The following is a 25,585-nucleotide window of genomic DNA, read 5'->3' on the forward strand; positions in this document are numbered from 1 at the left end:
TTACACCCTCTTTGAAAAATTAAGACTTTAGTCAATCTCTCACTGAACACAAGAGCAATTTCCAAGTTTTTGGCAAGAACATATTTTTAGCCCATAACATGGAAGGTTAATAATATAACTTTCAGTACAAAATCTTCAGCTTTACTCAAATTAGTTTCTGCAAAAATGAATGCACCCCACATGAAAAACAACTACAAAAACAACTACATCTAATATTTTGTACGATCTCCATGATTTTTTAAGAACAGTAACAAGTCTTCTAGGCATGCAATGAACAAGCTGGTGACATATCACATCTATATTTTTGTGTTCTTTAAGAATTACCTCTTTTAGAGCCTGGATACTGGATGGAGAGTGATGCTCAACTTATCTCTTCAGAATTCTCAATACATGTTTGGTTACATTCAGATCAGGACTCAGGAGCCATTCATGGTCACTTAACTACCGTATATACTTGAGTATAAGCCGACCCCCCTAATTTTGCCACAAAAAACTGGGAAAACTTAATGACTCGAGTATAAGCCTAGGGTGGGAAATGCGCCAGCTACCGGTAAATGTCAAAAGTAAAAATAGATACCAATAAAAGTAAAATTAATTGAGGCATCAGTAGGTTAAGTGTTTTTGAATAACCATATTGAATCAGGAGCCCCATATAATGCTCCATAAAGATTATGATGGCCCCATAAGATGCTCCATATTAAAATATGCCCCATATAATCCTGCATAAAGGTTAATAATGGCCCCATAATATGCTCCATAGACACATTTGCCCCATATAATGCTGCACAATTGCTGATTATGGCCCCATAAGATGCTCCATAAAGATATTTGCCCCATATAGTGCTGCACAGACATTGATTATAGCCCCATAAGATGCTCCATACAGACACTTGCCCCATATACCGTATTGCTCCACAAACGTTAATTATGGCCCCATACAGACACTTGCCCCATATAGTGCTGCACAAATGTTGATTATGGCCCCATACAGACACTTGCCCCATATAGTGCTGCACAAATGTTATGGCCCCATACAGACACTTGCCCCATATAGTGCTGCACAAACGTTGATTACGGCCTCATACAGACACTTGCCCCATATAGTGCTGAACAAACGTTATGGCCCCATACAGACACTTGCCCCATATAGTGCTGCACAAACGTTATGGCCCCATACAGACACTGGCCCCATATAGTGCTGCACAAACATTATGGCCTTGTCCACTTGTCCCATATAGTGCTGCACAAACGTTATGGCCCCATACAGACACTTGTCCCATATAGTGCTGCACAACCGTTATGGCCCCATAAGATGTTCCATATAGACACTTGCCCCATTTGCTGTTGCTGCGATAAAAAAAAAAAATCACATACTCACCTCTCCATCGCTCAGGCCCCCGGCACTTTCAATATTCACCTACTCCTCGTTCCGGTGCCGCTCCATCTTCAGCGTCTTCTGCACTGACGTTCAGGCAGAGGGCGCGCACTAACCACGTCACCGTGCCCTCTGACCTGAGCGTCACTGTAGAAGACGCTGGAGACGGAGCGGCGCCGGAATGGGGAGCAGGTGAATATTGCACAGCGCTGCGCTCCCCTCCCCATTATACTCACCTGCTCCTGGCGCTGTGCAGTCCCTGCTTCCCCACAGCTTCTTCCTGTACTGAGCGGTCACCGTTACCGCTCATTACAGTAATGAATATGCAGCTCCACCTCTATGGGAGGTGGAGCCGCATATTCATTACTGTAATGAGCGGTACCATGTGACCGCTCAGTACCGGAAGAAGCTGGCACGCTGGGAAGCCAGGGACCTGCAGGGACCGCGCCAGGAGCAGGTGAGTATAATTAGACAGCCCCCGCTCCCCTCCCCTGCAGACCCCTGGGTATGACTCAAGTATAAGCCTAGAGAAGGACTTTCAGCAAAAAAAATGGGCTGAAAATCTTGGCTTATACTCGAGTATATACGGTACTTTCACCCTGTTCTTCAAAAATGCACAATGGCCTGTTGTAAAACACCTGTCTGCTGGACACCAGTTTAATTACTTACCTGTGGTTCAATTCTTGCTCAAGTGAATTGTGTATTCTAAACTGAGGTGTTCTCATTGGGGTGTACTCATTTTTGCAACATGGTATTGAATAAGTGACAAAAAAGACAGAGCATATTGTAAATTGGGCTGGGAACATAACCTAGTGATATAGTGTTCCCCCACAAAGCATCGTAGTAATTATGGTGGTAACGTACTTTAATATAGCTAAATCTAACAGAAGAGATAGGTGGAGTAGACTGCCCTCACCAAAAAGATGATTATATTTAAAAAAATATATATATATATTTTATTGTTGCACATCAAAAATTACAAAATGAGTACACCAGGTAGTCAGACCAACCACAATACAAGTAAAAATAGAGCGGGATGATCCCCACACATATATAGGGAGAAATCAATTGATATGCCCAGATACAAATCCAAAATCAATGTAACAGATATCTGATATAGATAAGGCAAGATAATGCCAGGGATATTGATAGAATACCAATAAATACAAAATGGCCAGGTATGTATAAAGTGCCAATAGAGTACAGATGTAAAAGTATGTCCTACAAAAATGATGAATACAAAAGTTTTGGCATAAAGTATGTATAAAATGTTATACAACAATAACCAAAGTAGGTGAGAATGGTGAAACAAAAAAAGATTGTGAAGAGGTGATGGAAATAACCCCAATAATAACCATACAGAGATGCGCACAGATGTAGAGAACATTGCTGACCCAGAAGAGAGGGAGATCACCCAGCCGGGCCTCGACATGCATTTCGCCTACTATTTTTACAAGGGGGATAATAAATTGAATTGAATAAATTTGTTAGCAAAAATAGCTTTTTGGGGGCGTGCAAAATGACAAATTTTGTTTGCAATCAATGGCTTACATTTGTTGCAGCATTTTGAAGTATGGTATCCCTTTGAAAATATTGACCCTGAAAGTAAACTAAAGGTTTTCAGAAAAATCTGTTGGGGTGTACTCATTTATCCTGACCACTGTATTTAGCTAAAATAGAGATGTACCAATAGATTCACACACTTTGCTACATTCTTTTGAAATACAGGAAAACACAATAATTTAAAAAAAAAAAATGTAATCACTTCTCCTAGGCTCTCGCTTGACTCCTTGTGTTGCATCGGCTTCTCAGGTCCTCCGTGCAGGACTTCAGAACTTCCAAGACTAAGGCTTACATGGTCACATAGGTGTCGTCCAAGTCTTTTCGGTAGATTTGCAACATCTTTAAAAGGCTGATTAGCTGACAATGCCTTTTTTAAAAGTTGTCTCTGATAATTTTTCTGTAATTTATTTTTTAACATTTCAAAACAAGTGTGCTATAAATGTCTCTATTGTCATTGCCATAATGTCTAGAAGTTAAATGTGGATGGGCTTCGATAACAGACAGACAGTAGACCAGATGTAAGAGTAGAAAGAAGCAGATCTTTTTTTCTAATCCTTTTACCCTTTCAGGTTAAACATAGGGCAATATCAGTGTACAGCCTGGCAGAACCACTTTTACTAACCCATTAAACAATATAGCAATGTAACATTGCTGTGCAATAAAAGCTGTATATATTTGTCACAATGAACATAAGCATATCTCGAGAACATGAACTGGAGATAAGCTGCAGATAAGGGAGTCATTAACAAACTTCTGTACATGAATATGACTACGGAGAAAGCAGTCAGTCATCCATAGAGTAAAGGAAAGATTTAGACTTCTTGTAGTTGGAATTCCCATCAAACCCAACTGTAAAACTATCTTGTCCTTCCATACAATGGTTTTAAAAATAATTAGAAATTTTCCAAGGAAAAAATATTTAGTCATGTAATTGATATTGTTCATTTGTGTGGATGCACCATAAATTCAGATCCTGGGGTTGGTTACTGTTGACCTTCAGCAATGGTGTTCTGATGCCGACTCCCACCCTGCATGGACTGTGATTCTCATATGTTTACAGCGCTGCGGAATTTGTATGTGTTGTATAAGCAATGAGAAAAATAAATATTTAAAGTTAGTGTCCACACTTTAGACTACATTAAATAAGCACCCAAAAAAAATCCACAGAGATATACTGCATATAAACATGACCCCAAGAGGAGATCCTAGAGATGGCTCCAGAAGAGGCTCTCAGGAGAATCTGTATATATACAGTTCATTATACACAGGTTGTGTTGGGAATTACGTACATGGACATTTTCCAAGATCTGCTTTTATTCTAGGATTATCTTCAGAAAATTTACTAGGGAAAACTGTTCTTGAATACAGGATAGCTCAACAGGCTTAGTAGTTAATGGACAACTGGGAAATCTTGGAGCCGGTAGGTGCTACATCCAGCTGGTGGAGCACAACGACTTGTAGAAATTAAGGTAAAAGGAAATCCAGCACATCCATCTTGGTAAATATAAACGTTTTCTTCTTTATTAAAGTTCCATTAAAAAAAAAAAAAAAAATCTATGGAAAATAATTAAAATTCTAGCTTCGACAAGTTTCTAGCCCTTAGTCATAGACTGTCAGAACTAGCATTTTATTTCTTTTCCATGGATTTGTTTGTGTTTTGTTAATGGAACTTTAGTTAAGAAAAATAACTTTCATATTTACCAGGATGGATGGCTTGGATTTCCTCTTACCTTCCTATGGAAAATTGTATCATACGATAATAGTGAACTGTTAAGAATGAACTAGTCCTTTAAAATAAAAGAATTCTATCACTGAATATTTATCATTGTTTTCTCCTTTGAGAAATATTTGCCATTCTTCATTTCTCTAAAGAAAATGAATAAAAATAAATAAATAAAAAGCGACAAATCTAAATTCAAGGTAATAAGGCTGCTGACATTTTCACAGAAGCCATACTAAATTAAACATTTCTACAATTGCAACCACCCAATACACCAGCCTTTTCACACCACTGCTCCTATTTTCAACAGACTATTGTATTTTCCTTCAGCCCAAAATGATCCGGAACTCTGGAGAATTGAGGATAGAGAAGGTTTCAGTTTCTCTTGACACATAGCAATAAATAAATTTCCCTCGGTTCTACAAGACCACTCACATTCTTTGTGGAAAAACAAGATGTTAAGCTTTACTGTTTCACATAAAATTTTTTCTATAATCTTTGTCTCTGACATCGATATTCCAAATCTATATTTACAAGTGTGCACAGCTGCTGGAGGTTGATACCTATAGTTGTTTGTCATGCAACTGTTCGGAGGGAAAAGAGTATCTACGACAGATAACATACATCACTCATGACGGTTTCCTCAACAAGGAAAACATAATTATTGGTAAAAAAAAAATTATACAAATTTACTATTATTGCATTTAAGCAAATCAGATTATAAATGTCCAGGAAATGGGATTAGTCAAAGTTTGTGGCAATGGATGGCAAATATGCTGCTCAGCAGGAGTCATTCTAGACTTTCTGATATGGACAGGCAATTCCCTCTCCCAAACCTTTCCAAAAACACACAAAAATATTAGAAATGGAAAGAATGATAAATAAATGTCAAGGAGTGACATGATCTACAAGTGTTCTTCCGTCTCGATTCTCATCGCACAGCCTAAACCGATAACCCCGTAGTTAATAATTCGAAATATTAAGGTAGTCTTTATTTGTAGGTAACGGTCCTACAGTTTAACGAGTTCTATGAGCAACAGAAAAGCCATTGGTATCTCATGTTGTTTCTTTTAGTTTGACCCAAAAAAAACAAGCAAAACCACACTTTGTATGTCTGTCTGGGTAAAAAAAATGATATCTTGGATTAAAAATAAAATAAAATACTTTTCTACAGTTTTCACATACAGTTACTCCCTTATTATTCAACTGTTCTCCATCAGCAGAACATTAAATATTAAAGTCAAGATAGACTGACTTTCTATTAACAGTAAAACATGTCAGACAGGACTAGACTGTGTAGAGTAGTAATGTGCCACAGAGAATTTCCAATAATCTATTTTATTACTGTTTGGGAAAAAAGCATGATTCACAATTCACAAATATTGACGTGAAAGCAATTATTGCCCATTAGTCAATTCTCTTTTCTATGTGACTACCAGTATAAAAGATACTGATATATTTTATCTTTACATTAGCCTTCTAGAGCACACACAATAGAATGACTTTCTGTAGCTCACCTTTCAACATAGACTAGGACTAAACTAGGGTAGGATTAGCAGAGTCATCTCGCTATAACAGTTTTACAAAATATATATGCCTTCATTCAGAGCAGTATGTTATCTATTAGGCTGCCGTCACACTAGCGAGTTTTACGGACGTATGAGCGCATAAACTACGTCCGTAAAATTCGCATTACACATGGCCCAATGATTCCCTATGTCCCAGCTCCTATCTGCCGTATATTACGCATCGGTAATATACGGTGTTGTACGGCCGTAGAAATTCGCAGCATGCTGCGTTTGTCACCGTATTGCGCAAAAAAATCGCCAATGAAAGTATATGGGGGCGAGAAAAATACGGATTCCACACGGACCAGCAGTGTGACTTGCGAGAAATACGCACCGGTGTTAGTGAAAAGCCGGTAATTCAATTGCCGGCTTTTCATTTCTCCTTCCCAAACCTGACATGATATGAGACATGGTTTACATACAGTAAACCATCTCATATCCCCCTTTTTTTTGCATATTCCACACTACTAATTTTAGTAGTGTGTATGTGCAAAATTTGGGCGCTGTAGCTGCTAAAATAAAGGGTTAAATGGCGGAAAAAATTGGTGTGGGCTCCCGCGCAATTTTCTCCGCCAGAGTGGTAAAGCCAGTGACTGAGGGCAGATATTAATAGCCTAGAGAGGGTCCATGGTTATTGGCCCCCCGTGGCTAAAAACATCTGCCCCCAGCCACCCCAGAAAAGGCACATCTGGAAGATGCACCTATGCTGGCACTTGGCCACTCTCTTCCCACTCCCGTGTAGCGGTGGGATATGGGATAATGAAGGGTTAATGTCACCTTGCTATTGTAAGGTGACATTAAGCCAGATTAATAATGGAGAGGCGTCAATTATGACACCTATCCATTATTAATCCAATAGTATGAAAGGGTTAAAAAACACACACACATTATTAAAAAGTATTTTAATGAAATAAACACACAGGTTGTTTTAGTATTTTATTGCTCTCTCAATCCACCAGAAGACCCTCGCTTGGCAAAATAATAAACCAACAATATACATACCTTCTGATGAACTGTCAGGTCCCACGAAGTAAATCCATCTGAAGGGGTTAACTCATTTTACAGGCAGGAGCTGTGCTAAAGCACTCGCTCGTGCCTGTAACCCCGGGTGCTGAAAGGAAAGCTGGGTGATCTGTACTTACATTGAGTTGCGGTGATGCACCCTCTGGTGGATGAACTCATGAACTGGAGCCTTGGAAAAGTTCCCACGCTCGAGTTCATATGAGTTCATCCACCAGAGGGCGCCTCACCGCAACTCAATGTAAGTACAGATCACCCAGCTTTCCTTTCAGCACCCGGGGTTACAGGCACGAGCGAGTGCTTTAGCACAGCTCCTGCCTGTAAAATGAGTTAACCCCTTCAGATGGATTTACTTCGTGGGACCTGACAGTTCATCAGAAGGTATGTATATTGTTGGTTTATTATTTTGCCAAGCGAGGGTCTTCTGGTGGATTGAGAGAGCAATAAAATATTAAAACAACCTGTGTGTTTATTTCATTAAAATACTTTTTAATAATGTGTGTGTGTTTTTTAACCCTTTCATACAATTGGATTAATAATGGATAGGTGTCATAATTGACGCCTCTCCATTATTAATCTGGCTTAATGTCACCTTACAATAGCAAGGTGGCATTAACCCTTCATTACCCCATATCCCACCGCTACACGGGAGTGGGAAGAGAGTGGCCAAGTGCCAGAATAGGCGCATCTGCCAGATGTGCCTTTTCTGAGGTGGCTGGGGGCAGATGTTTGTAGCCGGGGGGGGGCAATAACCATGGACCCTCTCTAGGCTATTAATATCTGCCCTCAGTCACTGGCTTTACCACGCTGGCGGAGTAAATTGCGCGGGAGCCCACATCAATTTTTCCGCCATTTAACCCTTTATTTTAGCAGCTACAGCGCCCAAATTTTGCACATACACACTACTAACATTAGTAGTGTGGAATATGCAAAAAAAAGGGGGATATGAGATGGTTTACTGTATGTAAACCATGTCTCATATCCTGTCGGGTTTGGGAAGGAGAAATGAAAAGCCGGCAATTGAATTACCGGCTTTTCACATATATCGCGCTGAAGTAAATATAAATACAGAATATATATATATATATGTGTCTCAATGACATATATATATATATATATATATATATATATATATACTGTATATATGTTTTTCCAAACATTTGAGCACATAAATCCATTAGATGTCGGTTTTGCAAGCCTGCGAGAAAATATCGCAGTACGGATGCCATACGGATTACATACGGAGGATGCCATGCGCAAAATACGCTGACACACCCTGCCTACGGATGACATACGGATCACTATTTTGGGGACTTTTCTGCGTATTACGGCCGTAAAAAACGGACCGTATTTTTATACGCTGAGTGTGAGGCCGGCCTTAGTAACAAACTTTCTGCAACCCTATGTAAAATCATTAAAAGGGTTTTCCATGATACCGGAACTTCATTTTTTCCAAGGGGCTAAGCACTTATCGGCAAGTAGTTGCTAACTGCCTGTTCTGACATGCGACAACCTCATCAGACTCCTGTTGACTATTCACCTACTGCCTGTAAAGTCATGTCAACAGGGCAGTTCCTTCTCTTCCACTCTGCTCCCTTAACAGTGCATCACTGCCGATGTTTATGGGCAGCTGACTCGCAGCTGACTGAGCTGGCGGTCAATCAAGATTATGCAGGCAGTGATGCCCAGTCGACAGAGCACAGTGGAAGAGAAAGATCTGGTCTGTTGACACGATGTCATAGGACGTAGGAGAATCACCGCCAGCAGCAATCCATGACAGCTCTCAGCCAGAAGAGATCGTTGCGGGGCACAACTAGCAGGTAGTTAGCAACTAACACTAGAGCATACACAATAGAATGACTTTTTGTACCTCACTTTTCAACTTTGCCGTGGAGTCTAGGGCAGGTTTAGCAGAGTCATGTTGCCAAAATAAGATTTAAATTGCTATAACAGTTTAAAAAAAAACCGAAGTCTCTTCATTTAGAGCAATACATTATCTTGTAGTAAGAGAGACATAACTTGAAGTTTCTTTTCCCATATGCAAAATCCTTAAATGGGTTAGCCCCACAGTAAAAAAAAATAGTGTCAGATAATCCCTTTAAAGGAAATAATGACACCTTAAAGTTATTTCATGTTTTTGTTAAATGCATTTTTTTATATTTAGGGGTTTGGTTTTTTTCAAACCTCTATAGAAATGGACATTAGCAGCATTAGGGTGAGGATGTTGGATGATTTATCTGGTGTTATCTACAATGTATAAAGGTGTTACATTGCATTGCAATCCTGTCTGTAATAATGAGACCGATGAAGGGTCGGCTGTATAGAACAGGAAGCATGAGACGTGTAAAACCTAGTGATTAGTGTTAAAATCACAAATATTTCAGATTTTATAATACAATTATATAGAACAACAAAAAACAAATTTCGAGGAAAAATATGGCACATTTACAATAAATTATCAATTATAACAATATTTTATTTTTTGATGCCACATTCCCTTTATCCCTACCCCCCCATCAAGTATCACACCAGTCATATTACAGAGCCGCTCACATGGGAAAGAGAAACATTTTTCACCCTCTTCTACACTAAAATCACTATGGTTAGTACAGATGTGGTACCAAAATATTATACAAATGTTGTAAATGATCTCAAGTCCTGAGATACAACTATTACTATGACGTTCTTTCCATAATATCCATTACGTGACTGCGCTGGCAGTTGTGGCGATAGCACTTGTTCTATTCATCAATTTGAAGGCTGTTGAAATTTTTACAATCTTCATAAATAAGAAATATACTTAATCATTAAAAAAACACTCTTTCTGGTCCAGCTAATTGCAATCAAACCAAATCATACCATTACATTAATCACATGTCAGGTCTAGAGGCTTGATAAATTACATTTAATTGCTATTATGGCACATAATTGTCATGAAATTTTCAATCAGTGTTAATGAGGCAGAAAATATTTTGCCCAGGTCGGTAAATAAAAAAAATGTAAGACATTCCCCAATCAATAAAAGGTTAATGAACCCTGAGCACACATGGGGTTATTTACTATAGTTAATAAATCAACGAGAGACATCGGCAAGAAATTTATGGCACTCATAATTCGAGCCATTTCATCATGTCATCTGAGATCCCACCAGTATTTCCAAGAATTGTGTATACAATAGGACCAAAGCGTTCATCATAGAAGTCCTAGGTCAATAGTGGGATCTGTAGAGTTTCTAAAGGCCATTAGTTAATACAGTGTGTAAATTGTGCCGTACACACCAGTAGTGTGTCGCTCAAACAAAACTTTGCTGTTTTATGTTATGCAAATTTTTGCATGCACTTGAATAACTTTCAGAAAGAAAACATGAGTGAAAGTCATATTATCCAGCATTTGGTAATCCAGCACATTTTCAAAGCAAACAATGGTAATTAAATATGGAATTTTACAAGACCAGAACACCAATTAGGAAAATTCTCTCATGCACAAAGATCTATTATAGCTCCATATTGTGCCTCCATATGGCTCCAATTTATCCAGAGGTATACAGAGATAGTCCAAACAGAAATCAACTGGAAAAAAAAGTCATGATATGCTTTGGATGCCATATTACAGAAGTATTCTCTGAAGTATAGTAGAACCAAACAACTGCAAAGTGATAGATTCCTTTTAAGCATTATTGTGACATGTGTGTTCTCTGTCAGTAGGATAAACCCTCCTAAGCCGCCTATATGGACATGGAGGTCACAGAAAGTTGAATAAAATGATACCTTGATATCTGTAATCCGATGTCTTATGCCAGAGAAATCCACATTTTTCTTAATATGCAAATGAGCTATGGATCTCCCCAAGAGTCTGATTCCAGAGCTTACTTTAAATGGAAGGTGGCATTACCAGAGACATGTAATGACTGACTGTCTGCTTTCCTGATCTACATTGATCTCATACTGACAACTCACTTTAAAGGGAACCTGCCCCCCCCCCCCCAGGCGTTTGAAACTAAAAGAGCCACCTTGTGCAGCAGTAATGCTGCATTCTGACAAGGTGGCTCTTTTAGTTCTGGGTGCTGTAACTGCCGAAATAATCAGTTTTATAATTTGTCCAAAATACCTTGTCTTCAGACAAGGAGGCCGGCCTTTCCCCCCTGCTGCAGACACCACACAGCCGTCACTCAAATCACTAGCTCTATAAAGCCAGAGCTTTCAATCAAAGAAAAAGAAGGTTGGGGGGTAGGGGGAAAACAAGTAGGTGGGAAGGTGCACTTAAAGAGTTGGCCATGCCATGGTGCACAGAGTTCCTGGACTTGGTTTGAACAGTACTGACAGCCTTCTCTTAAAGGGAACCTGTCACCCCCAAGGCGTTTTTAACTATAAGAGCCACCTTGTGCAGCAGTAATGCTGCATTCTGACAAGGTGGCTCTTTTAGTTCTGGGTGCTGTAACTGCCGAAATAATCAGTTTAGTAATTTGCCCAAAATACCTTGTCTTCAGTCAAGGAGGCAGGCGTTTCCCCCCTGCTGCAGATGCCACACAGCCGTCACTCCAGTCTTCTTGGCGCCGGGTGCCGCCTCCTTAGCGCGGTTTTGAAATGAGCTGGCGCCTGCGCTCTTTTCTCCTGCCTTGGGCAGGCGCAGTGAGCGCTGCCCGTCTGTCCTCATATGCAGTCTAGCTGACTGCGCCTGTGCGGCCGCCCTGCCTGTGAATCCCAGCCCCTCAGTGTCCTATGATTTATTCACATTGCGGGGCTGGGATTCACAAGCATGGCGGCCGCACAGGCGCAGTCAGCTAGACTGCATATGAGGACAGATGGGCAGCGCTCACTGCGCCTGCCCAAGGTAAGAGAAAAGAGCGCAGGCACCGGCTCATTTCAAAACAGCGCTGAGGAGGCGGCACCCGGCGCCAAGAAGACTGGAGTGACGGCTGTGTGGCATCTGCAGCAGGGGGGAAACGCCTGCCTCCTTGACTGAAGACAAGGTATTTTGGACAAATTACTAAACTGATTATTTCTGCAGTTACAGCACCCAGAACTAAAAGAGCCACCTTGTCAGAATGCAGCATTACTGCTGCACAAGGTGGCTCTTTAAGTTAAAAACGCCTGGGGGGTGACAGGTTCCCTTTAAGAGAAGGCTGTCAGCACTGTTCAAACCAAGTCCAGGAACTCTGTGCACCATGGCATGGCCAACTCTTTAAGTGCACCTTCCCACCTACTTGTTTTCCCTCTACCCCCCAACCTTCTTTTTCTTTGATTGAAAGCTCTGGCTTTATAGAGCTAGTGAGGGACGGAGATAGACAGAAAACAAGTAGGTGAGAAAGTAGCCTTAAATGTTTGGCCACGCCTAGGGTGCTCCAAGCATTTTTACATGGTTTGAACAGTCATTTTGTGCTGACACACTCCCTTAAAGTCAATTGCCAAATAGTGACAAGCAACAATGGGCACCTACCCAATCCCTCAAACTAGGGGCACCCTACACTTTCACTATCCTTTGGATTACCCGAGGTGGTGGAGATGCCGGAGTCTCGTACCTAGCTATGCTCATAAATTAACCCTTATCTGATCCCTGCAGGGAGGTGAGGTGCCTTAAGCTGGAGTCACACTAAACGACTTACCAACAATCACGACCAGCGATACGACTTGGCCGTGATCGTTGGTAAGTCGTTGTGTGGTCGCTGGGGAGCTGTCACACAGACAGCTCTCTCCAGCGACCAACGATCAGGGTAACGACTTCGGCATCGTTGTAACCAGGGTAAACATCGGGTTACTAAGTGCAGGGACGCGCTTAGTAACCCGACATTTACCCTGGTTACCATTGTAAAAGTTAAAAAAAAAAACAGTACATACTCACATTCTGATGTCTGTCACGTCCCCCGCCAGTGTCCACAGGGTTAAAACTGCTTTCGGCAAGAGCGCTGCTAATGCATGCGCTGCTGCCGAGAGCTTCCCTGCACTGAATGTGTCAGCGCCGGCAGTAACAGCGGTGACGTCACCGCTGTGCTCTGCTTTACCGCCGGCGCTGACACAGTCAATGCAGGGAAGCTCTCGGCAGCAGCGCGTGCATTAGCAGCGCTCCTGCCGAAAGCAGTTTTAACCCTGTGGATGCCGGGGGACGTGACAGACATCAGATTGTGAGTATGTACTGTTTTTTTTAACTTTTACAATGGTAACCAGGGTAAATATTGGGTTACTAAGTGCGGCCCTGCGCTTAGTAACCCGATATTTACCCTGGTTACAAGTGAACACATCGCTGGATCGGCGTCATACACGCCGATCCAGCGATGACAGCGGGTGATCAGCGACCAAAAAATAGTCCTGATCATTCCCCAACGACCAACGATCTCCAAGCAGGGGCCTGATCGATGGTCGCTGTCACACATAACGACATCGTTAGCGGGATCGTTGCTACGTCACCAAAAGCGTGACGTTGCAACGATATCGTTAACGATATCGCTATGTGTGACTCAGCCTTTAGTGTTTAGGAACACACTAACCAGACAGACAGGGGTAAACAGACAGGAATAAAAGAAAACTACAATAATACAAATACACATACAAAACTTTGTTGGGCATTATAATACTTCCTGCACACTTTTTACAATAAAATAAATTTTCATTTAAGATATTTAAAAGAAAAACACCATTCTGGGGCTGCCCATTTTTACTAAATCAAGAGGACAGCCCCTAACTGGTGATGGGTACTCGAAGTAATTGTACTATATATAACAATGTTGATTTCTGATTTTTCATTCTCTCTCAGAGGCTTGTGATTTATAAAAAAAAAAAAAATAACAAAAAAACAAAGTCCATTGACTCATCCGCAGCAGCTTGCACTCTGCACCTCCGCTTGTTAAACACAAAATCGTGATATTTATCCTTTGATGAGCTGCACATGTAACTGATATGACCTTTCACTGACAGGTCTCTGATACTTAAAAGGCACAAAACAAATGCATCCCATTACCCGCCTGTGACCTGCGATCATTAATTAGTACACATGTGTCTCCCATGTGCTGCATAGGGATCCCATTGGATTTAAGGGACTGGGAAATGTTTTGCATAAGACTATTCAATTGTATACCTTCTGTATCTTCCCCACTATCCCATAGAATGTAAGTCCGCAAGGACAGGGTTCTCTCCCCTCTGTACCAGTGTGTCACTGTAAACCTGTTTACTGTAAATGATAGCTATAACCCTGTATGTAACCCCTTTCTCATGTACAGCACCATGGAATTAATGGTGCTATATAAATAAATAAATAATAATAATAATAATAATAATAATAATAAAGGCAAAATTCTGATCCGTCCAGTGCAGATAAATTCCAGCATTGGATTCTGCTCGCTGTTTCTATGCGCTAACATGTGACAGATGCCTTCACAGTAATTGCCAATCAGCCTTTGCACAGCAGCTGAAAACACAATATATCACTTTGATCTCTCTGGGCATATGAGTATCACTATCCACAAATCTGCATGAATAAAAGAGAAAATGTATTTTTTTTAACAACTGCTTTCAAGGTAGTCAAACATTATCAAGTGAAAAGTGCTCTGAACGCCATTATTTATCGAAAATGTAGAGTCAGGCCATTATCATTTACAATGTATATATTACCCTGTGTGGAGAAGAGGGGATATTTAAAGCATCCTATTACTCCAGGGGAAATAACTAATTATTCAAGTGAATAATAAAAGCAAAGCATCAAAATAGCATATAAATATACGATGAACAGCTCCAGCCAGTGCACAACCACCTACCAGGTCAAAAGTGACCAATTTTAGCTCTTATTTTATTCCTGCTGCTCCCATGAATATATATATATATATATATATATATATATATATATATATATATATATATATATATATATATATATATATATATATATATATATATATATATATATATATATATATATATATATATATATATATATATGGAAAACAGCACAAAAAACTTAAAAAAATTGGACTTTATTGCCCAAACGGTGTGGCAACGTTTCAGATATAGTATCCTTTCTCCTATACTATATCTGAAACGTTGCCACACCGTTTGGGCAATAAAGTCCACTTTTTTTGAGTTTTTTGTGCTGTTTTCCTTTTTTATTTCTATTTTGAAAGCCATTTGAATATTGGTTGGGGAAACTTTGCACGTCATCAAGGTAGTGTCTGATGCTGTTCCAATTTTTCTCTCTCTCTCTCTCTCTATATATATATATATATATTTAATTCCGCCATACGGTTACAGAGACATGAGCCTACTTGGTTTTAATTTTTAACCTGTTTTCCAAGGGGTCATGTCTCACACGATTTGTTGGGGGCGTATCTTGTGGCTACTCCGCAGTATTACCCTGTGAGCACCACCCCCTTTCTAAAGACCATACAAATCTGCAGAAATTCAAAGGCTCATACCTCTGGGACTGTATAGTAGATTTTCCAAAAGCAAAAAAATGGAAACAAGCAGGGGAGCAACAGAAATAAAATAAGAGCAAAACACCAAGGTTACTTACCGGTAGCCGGTTTTTCCGGAGCCCATGACAGCACACCTGAGAGAGGGATCCGCCCAGTCAGGACAGGAAACCTACTGAAATAAAAGGGCGGTACCTCTCCCTCGCTTCAGTTGGTTTTCCAGAGCATGAGAGGCCCTTTTGGTTAGTACATGGTAATCCATCACCACATTATAAATATAACAAAATACACCCAGCTAAAAAGTGCGCACCAAAGGGTGAAAAAAGAAGGGAGGGAATATACAGGTGCTGTCATGGGCTCCGGAAAAACCGGCTACCGGTAAGTAACCTTGGTGTTTTCCCGTCTCCCATGACAGCACACCTGAGAGATTTTTGGAGAAAGAACCACCTTAGGGAGGGACCACCGCTTGTAGCACCCTTCTACCAAAGGTAAGGTCAGACGAGGAGGATAGATCTAGCCGGTAGTGTCTAAAGAAGGTAGACGGAGAGGACCAGGTAGCGGCTTTACAAATTTGATCTATCGATACCTCTGCTTTTTCAGCCCAGGAAGTAGACACGGCCCTGGTGGAGTGAGCCTTGATGCCATCAGGGATCGGGGCGCCACAGGAAGCATAGGATAATGAAATAGCCTCCCTAATCCACCTAGCAATAGTACCCTTGGATACCCCATATCCTTTCCTACTACCCTGGAAGGCTACGAAAAGGGATTGATCTTTTCTCCACTGATTAGTCAAGGATATGTACTGCACAATAGCCCTCCTCACATCCAGTGTATGAAATTTTGCCTCCCCTGGGTTCCTAGGATTATTACAAAAGGAGGGCAACACAATCTCTTGACTTCTATGAAATTTAAGTACAACCTTTGGAAGGTATGCCGGATCTGGTCTGAGTACTACCCTGTCATCAAAAATTTGCGTGTAAGGAGGGGAGACGGACAGGGCCTGTAAATCACTCACCCTACGGGCTGATGTTAACGCAACCAGGAGTACCGTTTTAAGAGTGAGTATCTTTAATGATGATTCCTGCAGGGGTTCAAATGGACTATTGGTTAGAGCATTTAATACCAGATTTAAATCCCACGGGGGAAGTCTCTGAATTTTTATCGGTCTAGACCTACTACAGGATTTAATAAAGCGGGACACCCATCTATTGGAGGCAAGATTGCAATTATATAAGGCACCTAATGCCGACACCTGGACCTTGAGTGTATTGGTTGCCAACCCCAGTTGTAAACCCGCTTGTAAAAATTCTAAGATGGTACCCACAGGAGCCTTGTCCCCCAAAGGTTGCCCCGAAAAATCCAGAAACTTTTTCCACGTTCTACCATAAATTCTAGATGTTACTGGTTTTCTACTTTTTAATAAGGTGGAAACTAACCCCGGCGAAAACCCCCGCCTACTCAGTAATGCCCTCTCAAATTCCAGGCTGCAAGATGGAAGCCCTTCACCTGAGAGTGGCATATTGGGCCCTGGGTTAGTAGGTCCGGAATCTCTGGTAGGATCCACGGATCGGTTATAGACATTTGTCTCAGGAGGGAGAACCAAGGTCTTTTCGGCCAAAATGGAGCAATCAATATTACTCTCGCTTGCTCCATTCTGATTTTCCTCACTACTGCTGGTATCATTGCTATTGGTGGAAACACATACGCGAGACTGAAATCCCATTGAATCTGCAGGGCATCTACTGCGAAGGGATTCTCCCTCGGGTCTAGTGAACAGAACCTGTCTACCTTCCTGTTGTTTAGAGTGGCAAACAAATCTATCACAGGTAAGCCCCAGGCCTGCACTATCTCTTGAAAGACCCGGGGATTTAAAGACCACTCCCCCTGCCTCAGTGTCTTGCGACTTGGGTAGTCTGCTCTCGAATTCTCGATTCCCCTTATGTGAAGAGCAGAGAGGGATAGCAGGTGGTGTTCTGCTATTTGTAGGAGGACAGACGCTGACTTCATTAGGGAAGGGGATCTCGTCCCCCCTTGGTGGTTGATATATGCCACCACTGCGCGATTGTCCGACATGACCCTGGTATGGTGGCCCTGAATGATGGGAAGGAAGTGTTTCACAGCTCTTTCTACTGCCCATAATTCCCTTAAATTTGACGCTTGTTGTGACTCTAGATGGGACCAAGATCCCTGAACAGAGAGAGTCCCTAAATGAGCTCCCCATCCTGTACCGCTTGCGTCTGTGGTGATGACCTGTTCTATCGGAGTTACCCACTGGACCCCAGATGTTAAATGATTTCTTATGGTCCACCATTTTAGGGAATCCGTTACCCCCAATGAAAGACACAGCTTGCCCTCTAAACGCCCTTTTAACAGTTTTTGCGCCGACAGGACCTCCCACTGTAATAATCTTAGGTGGAATTGAGCCCATCTTACTGCGGGTATACAGGACGTCAGAGAGCCCAGCAAGGACATTGCTTTTCTCAAAGTCATTACAGGGTGTTGAATTGCTGTTTCCACAAGATTTTGGATTTTGACCAGCTTGTTTTCTGGTAGAAGACAAAGCTGACGCCCGGAGTCCAGAACCAGGCCTAGAAAGGACTGAACCGGCTCCGGCGTCAACCTTGATTTGGCAAGATTTATTTTCCACCCCAGCAATTCTAGTGTCGTCATAACCTCTTCTATTTGTGACAGGCAGTGCGCCGCTGAGTTCCCTATTATCAGGAAGTCGTCCAGATATGGAACAATTACCACATCCCGTGAGCGGAGGAAGGACATGACCTCTGACATCAGCTTGGTAAAAATTCTTGGCGCTATTGACAGGCCGAACGGGAGGGCAGTGTACTGATAGTGCCTGAGACAACCTTGGACATAAACCGCTACCCTTAGGAATTTTTGAAAATCTTGATGAATTGGGACGTGATAATAGGCGTCTTTTAAATCGATAGCTGCCATGAAGCACTGTGGGAACAAGAGTTTTATCGCTGTATTTACAGACTCCATTTTGAAGGAACAGTTTACTACCGATTGATTGAGGCGTTTTAGATTGACGATAGTTCTTAGTGACCCGTCTGGTTTTTTTATCAAAAAAAGAGGGGAATAAAAACCTTTTCCCTGTTCCTTCCACGGGACTTCTATCAAAACACGTTTTGAAACCAGCTCTAGTACCTCTGTTTCCAAGGCTAGCTGCTCTTCCGGGGTTTTTCTTTGGGGTGTTGAAATAAAAGTCCGTCGCGGTGGATAAACAAAATCTATTTTTAGGCCGTCTTTGACCACCATCAGAGCCCAATGAGAGGGGGAGATGTTTACCCAGGCTGGGAAAAAAGATGAAAGCCTCCCCCCTACTGGCCTGGCGTCATTGGGAGGGCTTTTTAGTTGAAGTTGAGGGACCTTTAAACATATATCCACATCCCCTTTTGTCTCTGGAGTCCCAGCCCCTTCTGTCTCCCGGGGGGCGGCCTCTACTAAATTTGCCCCTCCGAAAATAAGGCCTTCTAAAGTCCACTGGAAAGCGAGGAAAACCCTTTTTCCTGTCACCGGCTTTTTCCAGAATGTCCTCCAACTTTTTACCGAAGAGGAAATGGCCATCACAAGGTATAGAACAGAGTCTGTTTTTTGAGGGCAGGTCTCCCGGGCACCCCTTTAACCAGAGAGCACGCCTAGCTGCATTGGATAAACCTGCAGCTCTGGCCGCCAACCTTACGGAATCTGCTGATGAATCTGCTATAAAGGCGGCTGCCCCTTTAGCCATAGTCACATTAGATAAAATTTCGTCTCTTGGAGCTTTAGATGTCAACTGCTCCTCTATTTGCTGTAGCCAAACAATAAGGGAACGAGACACACAGGTTCCTGCAATTGCAGGTTTCAGAGCGCCTGCGGTTGCTTCCCAGGTGTGTCTTAAGAAACCGTCCGCCTTTTTATCTAAGGGGTCCCTTAATACCCCAGAGTCCTCTAAGGGAAGGGATATCTTTTTAGAAGATTTTGCTACTGCGCCATCAATTTTAGGCACTTTATCCCAAGTCTCTGAATCTTTTTCCTCAAAGGGGTAACGTCTTTTAGAAGCCGAGGGCAGATTACCCGATTTTTCCGGCTTTTTCCATTCTTTGTCAATAAGGGCTTTTATTTTGGAGTTAACGGGAAACGTACGTTTTCTTTTTTCCTCCAACCCTCCGAACATAATGTCCTCCAGGGATTTGGCTGTCTTCTCATCTTTTAGGCCCATAGAAGCTCTAACGGCTTTAACCAGTTTGTCCATGTTTTCGGTAAGAAAGCATGGACGCCCCCCAATATCACTATCTGAAGAGGAGCCAGGGGACTTAGAGGCGGAGGAGCAGGGAGACAATGGATCCTCCTGATATTCCTCTTCAGAATGAGAAACCTCCGACGCGGAAACTGGTTCTGGGTCTCTACTACCCTTTTTCTTAAGGGCCGCTTTAACAGAGCCTTCTACTTCTGCTCTAATTATTGCCCTTAGACTAGAGGCAAAGTCAGGGGTTTCTTCCTGGATGGTTTTTTGAATACAATCTAAGCAAAGACTTTTCTGCCACTGGACTGCCAACGGAGCTCTACAGAGGGCACATTCCTTATTCCTGGTCTTGGAGCTAGCTTTCCTCGGCGCCTGCCAAGTAAACAGAAAATGTAGCCTATTACCACCAGGGTGACATTCACGTAGATCACTCACCACCCGCTGACCACAAACGGTACCGGAATCTGAGGCGGACTAGGAGCACGTGGAACGATTCTTCTGGGGGTAGAATCCTGAGACGACCGACCAGGGCGTTTGCCACTCCTTGCGCTCGAGCGGCTATCTTTTTTGGTACGCTGGTGAGCAGGCGTATCACTTGACAGGGGCTCACGCTGCTGCTGCTGCTGTAAAGGCTGCTGCTGCTGCTGGAGTTCCATACGATCCTCCATGTCTGGAATAGCTGTATGGAAATGAGCGTTGCTCCAGCGTTATTTCTCCCTTAATAAAGGGTACTCGTGCTCTCCACCTCTTCCGGTGACCGTTGCGCTCTTTTTCCTTCCCCTGGATACCGCCGGGTAGCCTGTGGCGTTACCGGCGTTCTCTGCATGGGCGCCGCCATCTTGGATCCGGCGCGCCGGTCTGACGTCACGCGGGCACGCCCACTCCCAGCGTACCTTGCGCGCAACGTCAGCCGCGCATCCGGAAGTGGCCCAGCTAAGGGGGAGAGAGCGGCGTGGCGGACAGAGACCGGCCCCAGGAGTCCGGACTGTGCCGGACCGACGCCCGCACGTGCGCAAGAGCCCTATGGGATCTGCGAACGGCGCTACCGCTCCTGAAGGCCGACATACAGGCGCCCTGCCTGTGCTTCCAGTGCCGGGACAGGAGCGGGTAAGAAGATCTTCTGTTAATAAAATCGAACCGCCGTTCTTCAGCACAAGGGGTTCCCATCAGGACAGGAAACCCAACTGAAGCGAGGGAGAGGTACCGCCCTTTTATTTCAGTAGGTTTCCTGTCCTGACTGGGCGGATCCCTCTCTCAGGTGTGCTGTCATGGGAGACGGGAAAAACTTAATTTATTCGCATTTCCACAATGGCGCTACAAGGTGCCCACTCTATAAGCAGCAAATAATGCAGCAAATCCATTTGTGGCTGAGGGCGTATTACATACAACAATAAAGCACAAATACCCTTTATTGTTTTAAGGGCAAAAACTGGCCACTTTTCATCTGGTAACTAGGGATGAGCGAACGTGCATGGCTAAGGTGTTATCTGAGCATGCTCGAGTGCTAATAGAGTATCTTCGGCGTGCTTGAATATTATTTTCGAGTCGCCATGGCTGCATGTCTCCTAACAAACAGGCAATCCCTGCATATGTTGCGGCTGTCGAACAGATGCGAAACATGCAGCCATGGTGACTAGAAAATAGTACTAGGACAGTGTTCCCCAACTCTGGTCCTCAAGAGCCACCAACAGGTCATGTTTTCAGGATTTCCCTAGTATTGCACAGGTGATGGAATTATTGTCTGTGCAGGTGATGCAATTATCACCTGTGCAATACTATGGAAATACTGATAACATGACCTGTTGTGGGGTCTTGAGGACCGGAGTTGGGGAACACTGTACTAGAGTATGCCGAAGCACATGAGCATGCTCAGATAACACCTTCTCCAAGCATGTTTACTCATCAATACCAGTAGTAACAGGTTTTTTATATTATTATTAATAATAAAGTGCCTATAAGAATGACATAAAATAATAATAACGTGAATGCCTTTTTTAATTTTTTTTTACTAATTTCCCTCCTATCACATTTAAAGTGAATCTGACACCATCTGAGCATGGGTGGACTACAATAAGATCGTGGGTGGACTACAATAAGATTGTGGGTGGACTACAATAAGAGCATGGGTGGACTACAATAAGAAAATGGGTGGGCTACAAGAAGAGAATGGGTGGGTTACAATAAGAGAATGAGTGGGCTGCAATAAGAAAATGGGTAGGCTACAATAAGAATGGGTGGGCTACAATAAGAATGGGTGGGCTACAATAAGAATGGGTGGGCTACAATAAGAGAATGGGTGGGCTACAATAAGAGAATGGGTGGGCTACATTAAGAGAATGGGAGGGCTACATTAAGAGAATGGGAGGGCTACAAAAGAGAATGGGTGGGCTAAAATAAGAGAATGAGTGGGCTAAAATAAGAAAATGGGTGGGCTACAATAAGAGAATGGGTGGGCTACAATAAGAGAATGGGTGGGCTACAATAAGAGAATGGTTAGACTACATTAAGAGAATGGGTGGACTACAATAAGAAAATGGGTGGGCTACAAGAAGAGAATGGGTGGGTTGCAATAAGAAAATGGGTGGGCTACAATAAGAATGGGTGGGCTACAATAAGAGAATGGGTGGGCTACAATAAGAGAATGGTTAGACTACATTAAGAGAATGGGTGGACTACAATAAGAAAATGGGTGGGCTACAAGAAGAGAATGGGTGGGTTGCAATAAGAAAATGGGTGGGCTACAATAAGAAAATGGGTGGGCTACAATAAGAATGGGGGGCTACAATAAGAAAATGGGTGGGCTACATTAAGAGAATGGGAGGGCTACAAAAGAGAATGGGTGGGCTAAAATAAAAAAAATGGGTGGGCTAAAATAAGAAAAATGGGTGTGCTAAAATAAGAAAATGGGTGGGCTAAAATAAGAGAATGGGTGGGCTACAATAAGAGAATGGGTGGGCTACAATAAGAGAATGGGTGGGCTACAATAAGAGAATGGGTGGACTACAATAAGAGGATGGGTGGGCTACAGTAAGAGAATGGGTGGACTAGAATACGAGAATGGGTGGGCTACAATAAGAGAATTGGTGGGCTAAAATAAGAGAATGGGTGGACTAAAATAAGAGAATTGGTGGGCTACAATAAGAGAATGGGTGGGTTACAATAAGAGAATGGATGGGTTACAATAAGAGAATGGGTGGGCTACAATAAGAGAATGGATGGGTTACAATAAGAGAATGGGTGGGCTACAATAAGAGAATTGGTGGGCTACAATAAGAGAATGGGTGGGTTACAATAAGAGAATGGATGGGTTACAATAAGAGAATGGGTGGGCTACAATAAGAGAATTGGTGGGCTACAATAAGAGAATTGGTGGGTTACAATAAGAATGGGTGGGCTACAACAAGAGAATGGGTGGGCTACAATAAGAGAATGGGTGGGCTACAATAAGAGAATTGGTGGGCTACAATAAGAGAATGGGTGGGCTACAATACCACGACTGGTAATCAAACTTGGGGTTATTCAATTTCATAAAAGTAAGACTTGGGGGCATTTTTATTTACAATGTACAAATATATGAGGGGACAGTACAGAGATCTCTATAATGACCTTTTACAGATCGGCCTGCAGGAGGGATAGGGGGACACCTTTTACATTAAGAGGAATGAAGGTTTCTTCATCATCGACAGATTCATTTTCCGAGGCTAATTTACGAGTTTCAGCTTCATTGCGTGTTTTTGTAGTGATTGCGGCAGTCTGATCACAATGTTTGGAGTAGGTAAGGAATGTTTCCCCCTAATAAAGGACAAGTGGCATCTACCTAATGAGGTTTTTACCTTGATCCTGATCAATTTATTAGGTGATAGGATTAAAGCGATGGATTTCTTTCAACCTTAGAATTACAAAATGGTTTAAAAACTCCTCAGCAAAGTGAAAACTTCCAAATGCAACCATATCCATTTTCTTTCATTCCTAAAGTAACATTTCTATAAGCTACTTAGCTACAAGATTTCTGAAATATTAAGACTAAAAGTGCATATAATATGATCAATAATTCCCAGCACGTCTTATCTTGCTGCTGCCATATTAAAGACGAGCACACCAAGCAGAGAAGCCTTTCTGGTTGATCCATTTATGACCTTTGTTAGATACTTGTCTTGCGGTTGGAATAAGGATGTGAATCTTTCAGCAGCGCCCCTATAGTGCCGCAGATTGTGCTTGCGTTGCTGCCTTTTCAATTTCTAGCTGTAATTGAGCTGCTACATACAAACGGATCTCGCTGTAATGTGCCTTGTAGGAAATTCCCATCACATTTAGCAATGCAGTCATAAAATCTCATGGTTTAAGAAGAAGTTCCAGTGACTTACATTTCGCTGGCAGTTCATAACCACAAGTGATTTTTGCTTTACCAGTCTCACAACCTCGCAGTGTACGACATTCAGCGCTGAGAAAAGGCCCGGAAGCTCTGTGTATACAGCCGTCCACTATAAGACAAAGACATTCAATTATTAGCACTCATGACACAAAATCAATCAATTATTTTATACATCAAATATATTTTTCAAATATATACACAATAAAATGCTGATATGCTGCCTCCCTAAGGCAGGAGGTAGTTTTTCAGGAATCCAGATCAGCGGCCATAGATTACGGTCGTGGCCGATGGACAGGTCCTGTGAATCGATTCGCACTAACTGTAGTCTACAATCCTTAATACAAATATGAATAATGTTCGCTGTGAAATGAAAATTTGCAAATTGGAGTCATGGTATTCTGTGTACCAGCTTAAAAATAAAAATAAATATATCTCTCTCATTCTATCAATCTATCTAGATATTTGTTTTTACCAATAGGGATTTAAAAAAAGTGTCCAACTTTTATGCTGCCAGGATTTTATGGACAGATGGCAATCCTGGCCAGTATTTGTCTATTACAGTGGGAGTGACTACTGGGCTACCGCTGCGGGCAGTATTCATGTTATCAATAGCCAATAAGCTCATACAACTTACCATTTCTGGGAGTGTTTATGACTTACCCCACCCACACCCCTGATCCTCTCTCAGAGTAAATCACTCCTACTGAGAATGCCTCCAATCAACCACAGAACACCCACTTTTGGGTGGGATTTATGTAAGCCCACTCCCCAGGAGTTCCGGGGCAGTTGGCAAATATTACACACACCATGTGAGGCTGAGCATCTCTATAAGCAATAACTTATGGAATTTTAGGGTGTTCAATTGTTCAAGGAAGTTGGGTGTTATTATTCAGGCTCTTTCAGGTAATATTGATTAAAAGGGACTCAAGTTTGAATAGTTGTTCTCTGCTGACCAAATCCCGCCACTTGGTGCTCCGTGACAGGGCCAATCATTTAAATACACATTCCCAACCTGTTTGTTTTCCCTCCTTTTCCACCTCTCCATTTTCTTTGATAGACAGCTCTGGCTTCATAGGACCAGAGAAGGCTGCAGATATGTGGAAACCAAGCAGGTGAGAAGGTGCACTTAAATATTTGGCCCGCTGTGAAGTACCGAGCGCCTGAACTTGATTTGAACAGTCATTCTCTGCTCACTAGAGTCCATTTTAGTATTCACCTTTGTCTTTGAGTAGATAGAGTTTGAGAACTGTGAGTACCTATGTTGTGTATAGACAATGGCACAGATTTCTTAAAGATTTTATGCCAGAAAACTGCCATAAAACACTTTTA

The 25,585-nt window shown here is 42.2% G+C and overlaps 1 protein-coding gene across 1 annotated transcript in view; it reads right to left on the minus strand.

Annotated features, from left to right (window-relative positions):
* MACROD2 (mono-ADP ribosylhydrolase 2) overlaps positions 1-25,585 on the minus strand; it is a 2,853,334-nt gene that overhangs the window by 1,743,358 nt on the left and 1,084,391 nt on the right. Inside the window, exon 5 of the mRNA XM_077282574.1 lies at positions 24,249-24,365. Within this exon, the coding sequence (XP_077138689.1) occupies positions 24,249-24,365 (117 nt within the window). The remainder of the gene's footprint in view (positions 1-24,248; positions 24,366-25,585) is intronic.

The sequence above is a fragment of the Ranitomeya variabilis genome, chromosome 2 (genome assembly GCF_051348905.1).
Source record: "Ranitomeya variabilis isolate aRanVar5 chromosome 2, aRanVar5.hap1, whole genome shotgun sequence".
Classification (NCBI taxonomy): Eukaryota; Metazoa; Chordata; class Amphibia; order Anura; family Dendrobatidae; genus Ranitomeya; species Ranitomeya variabilis.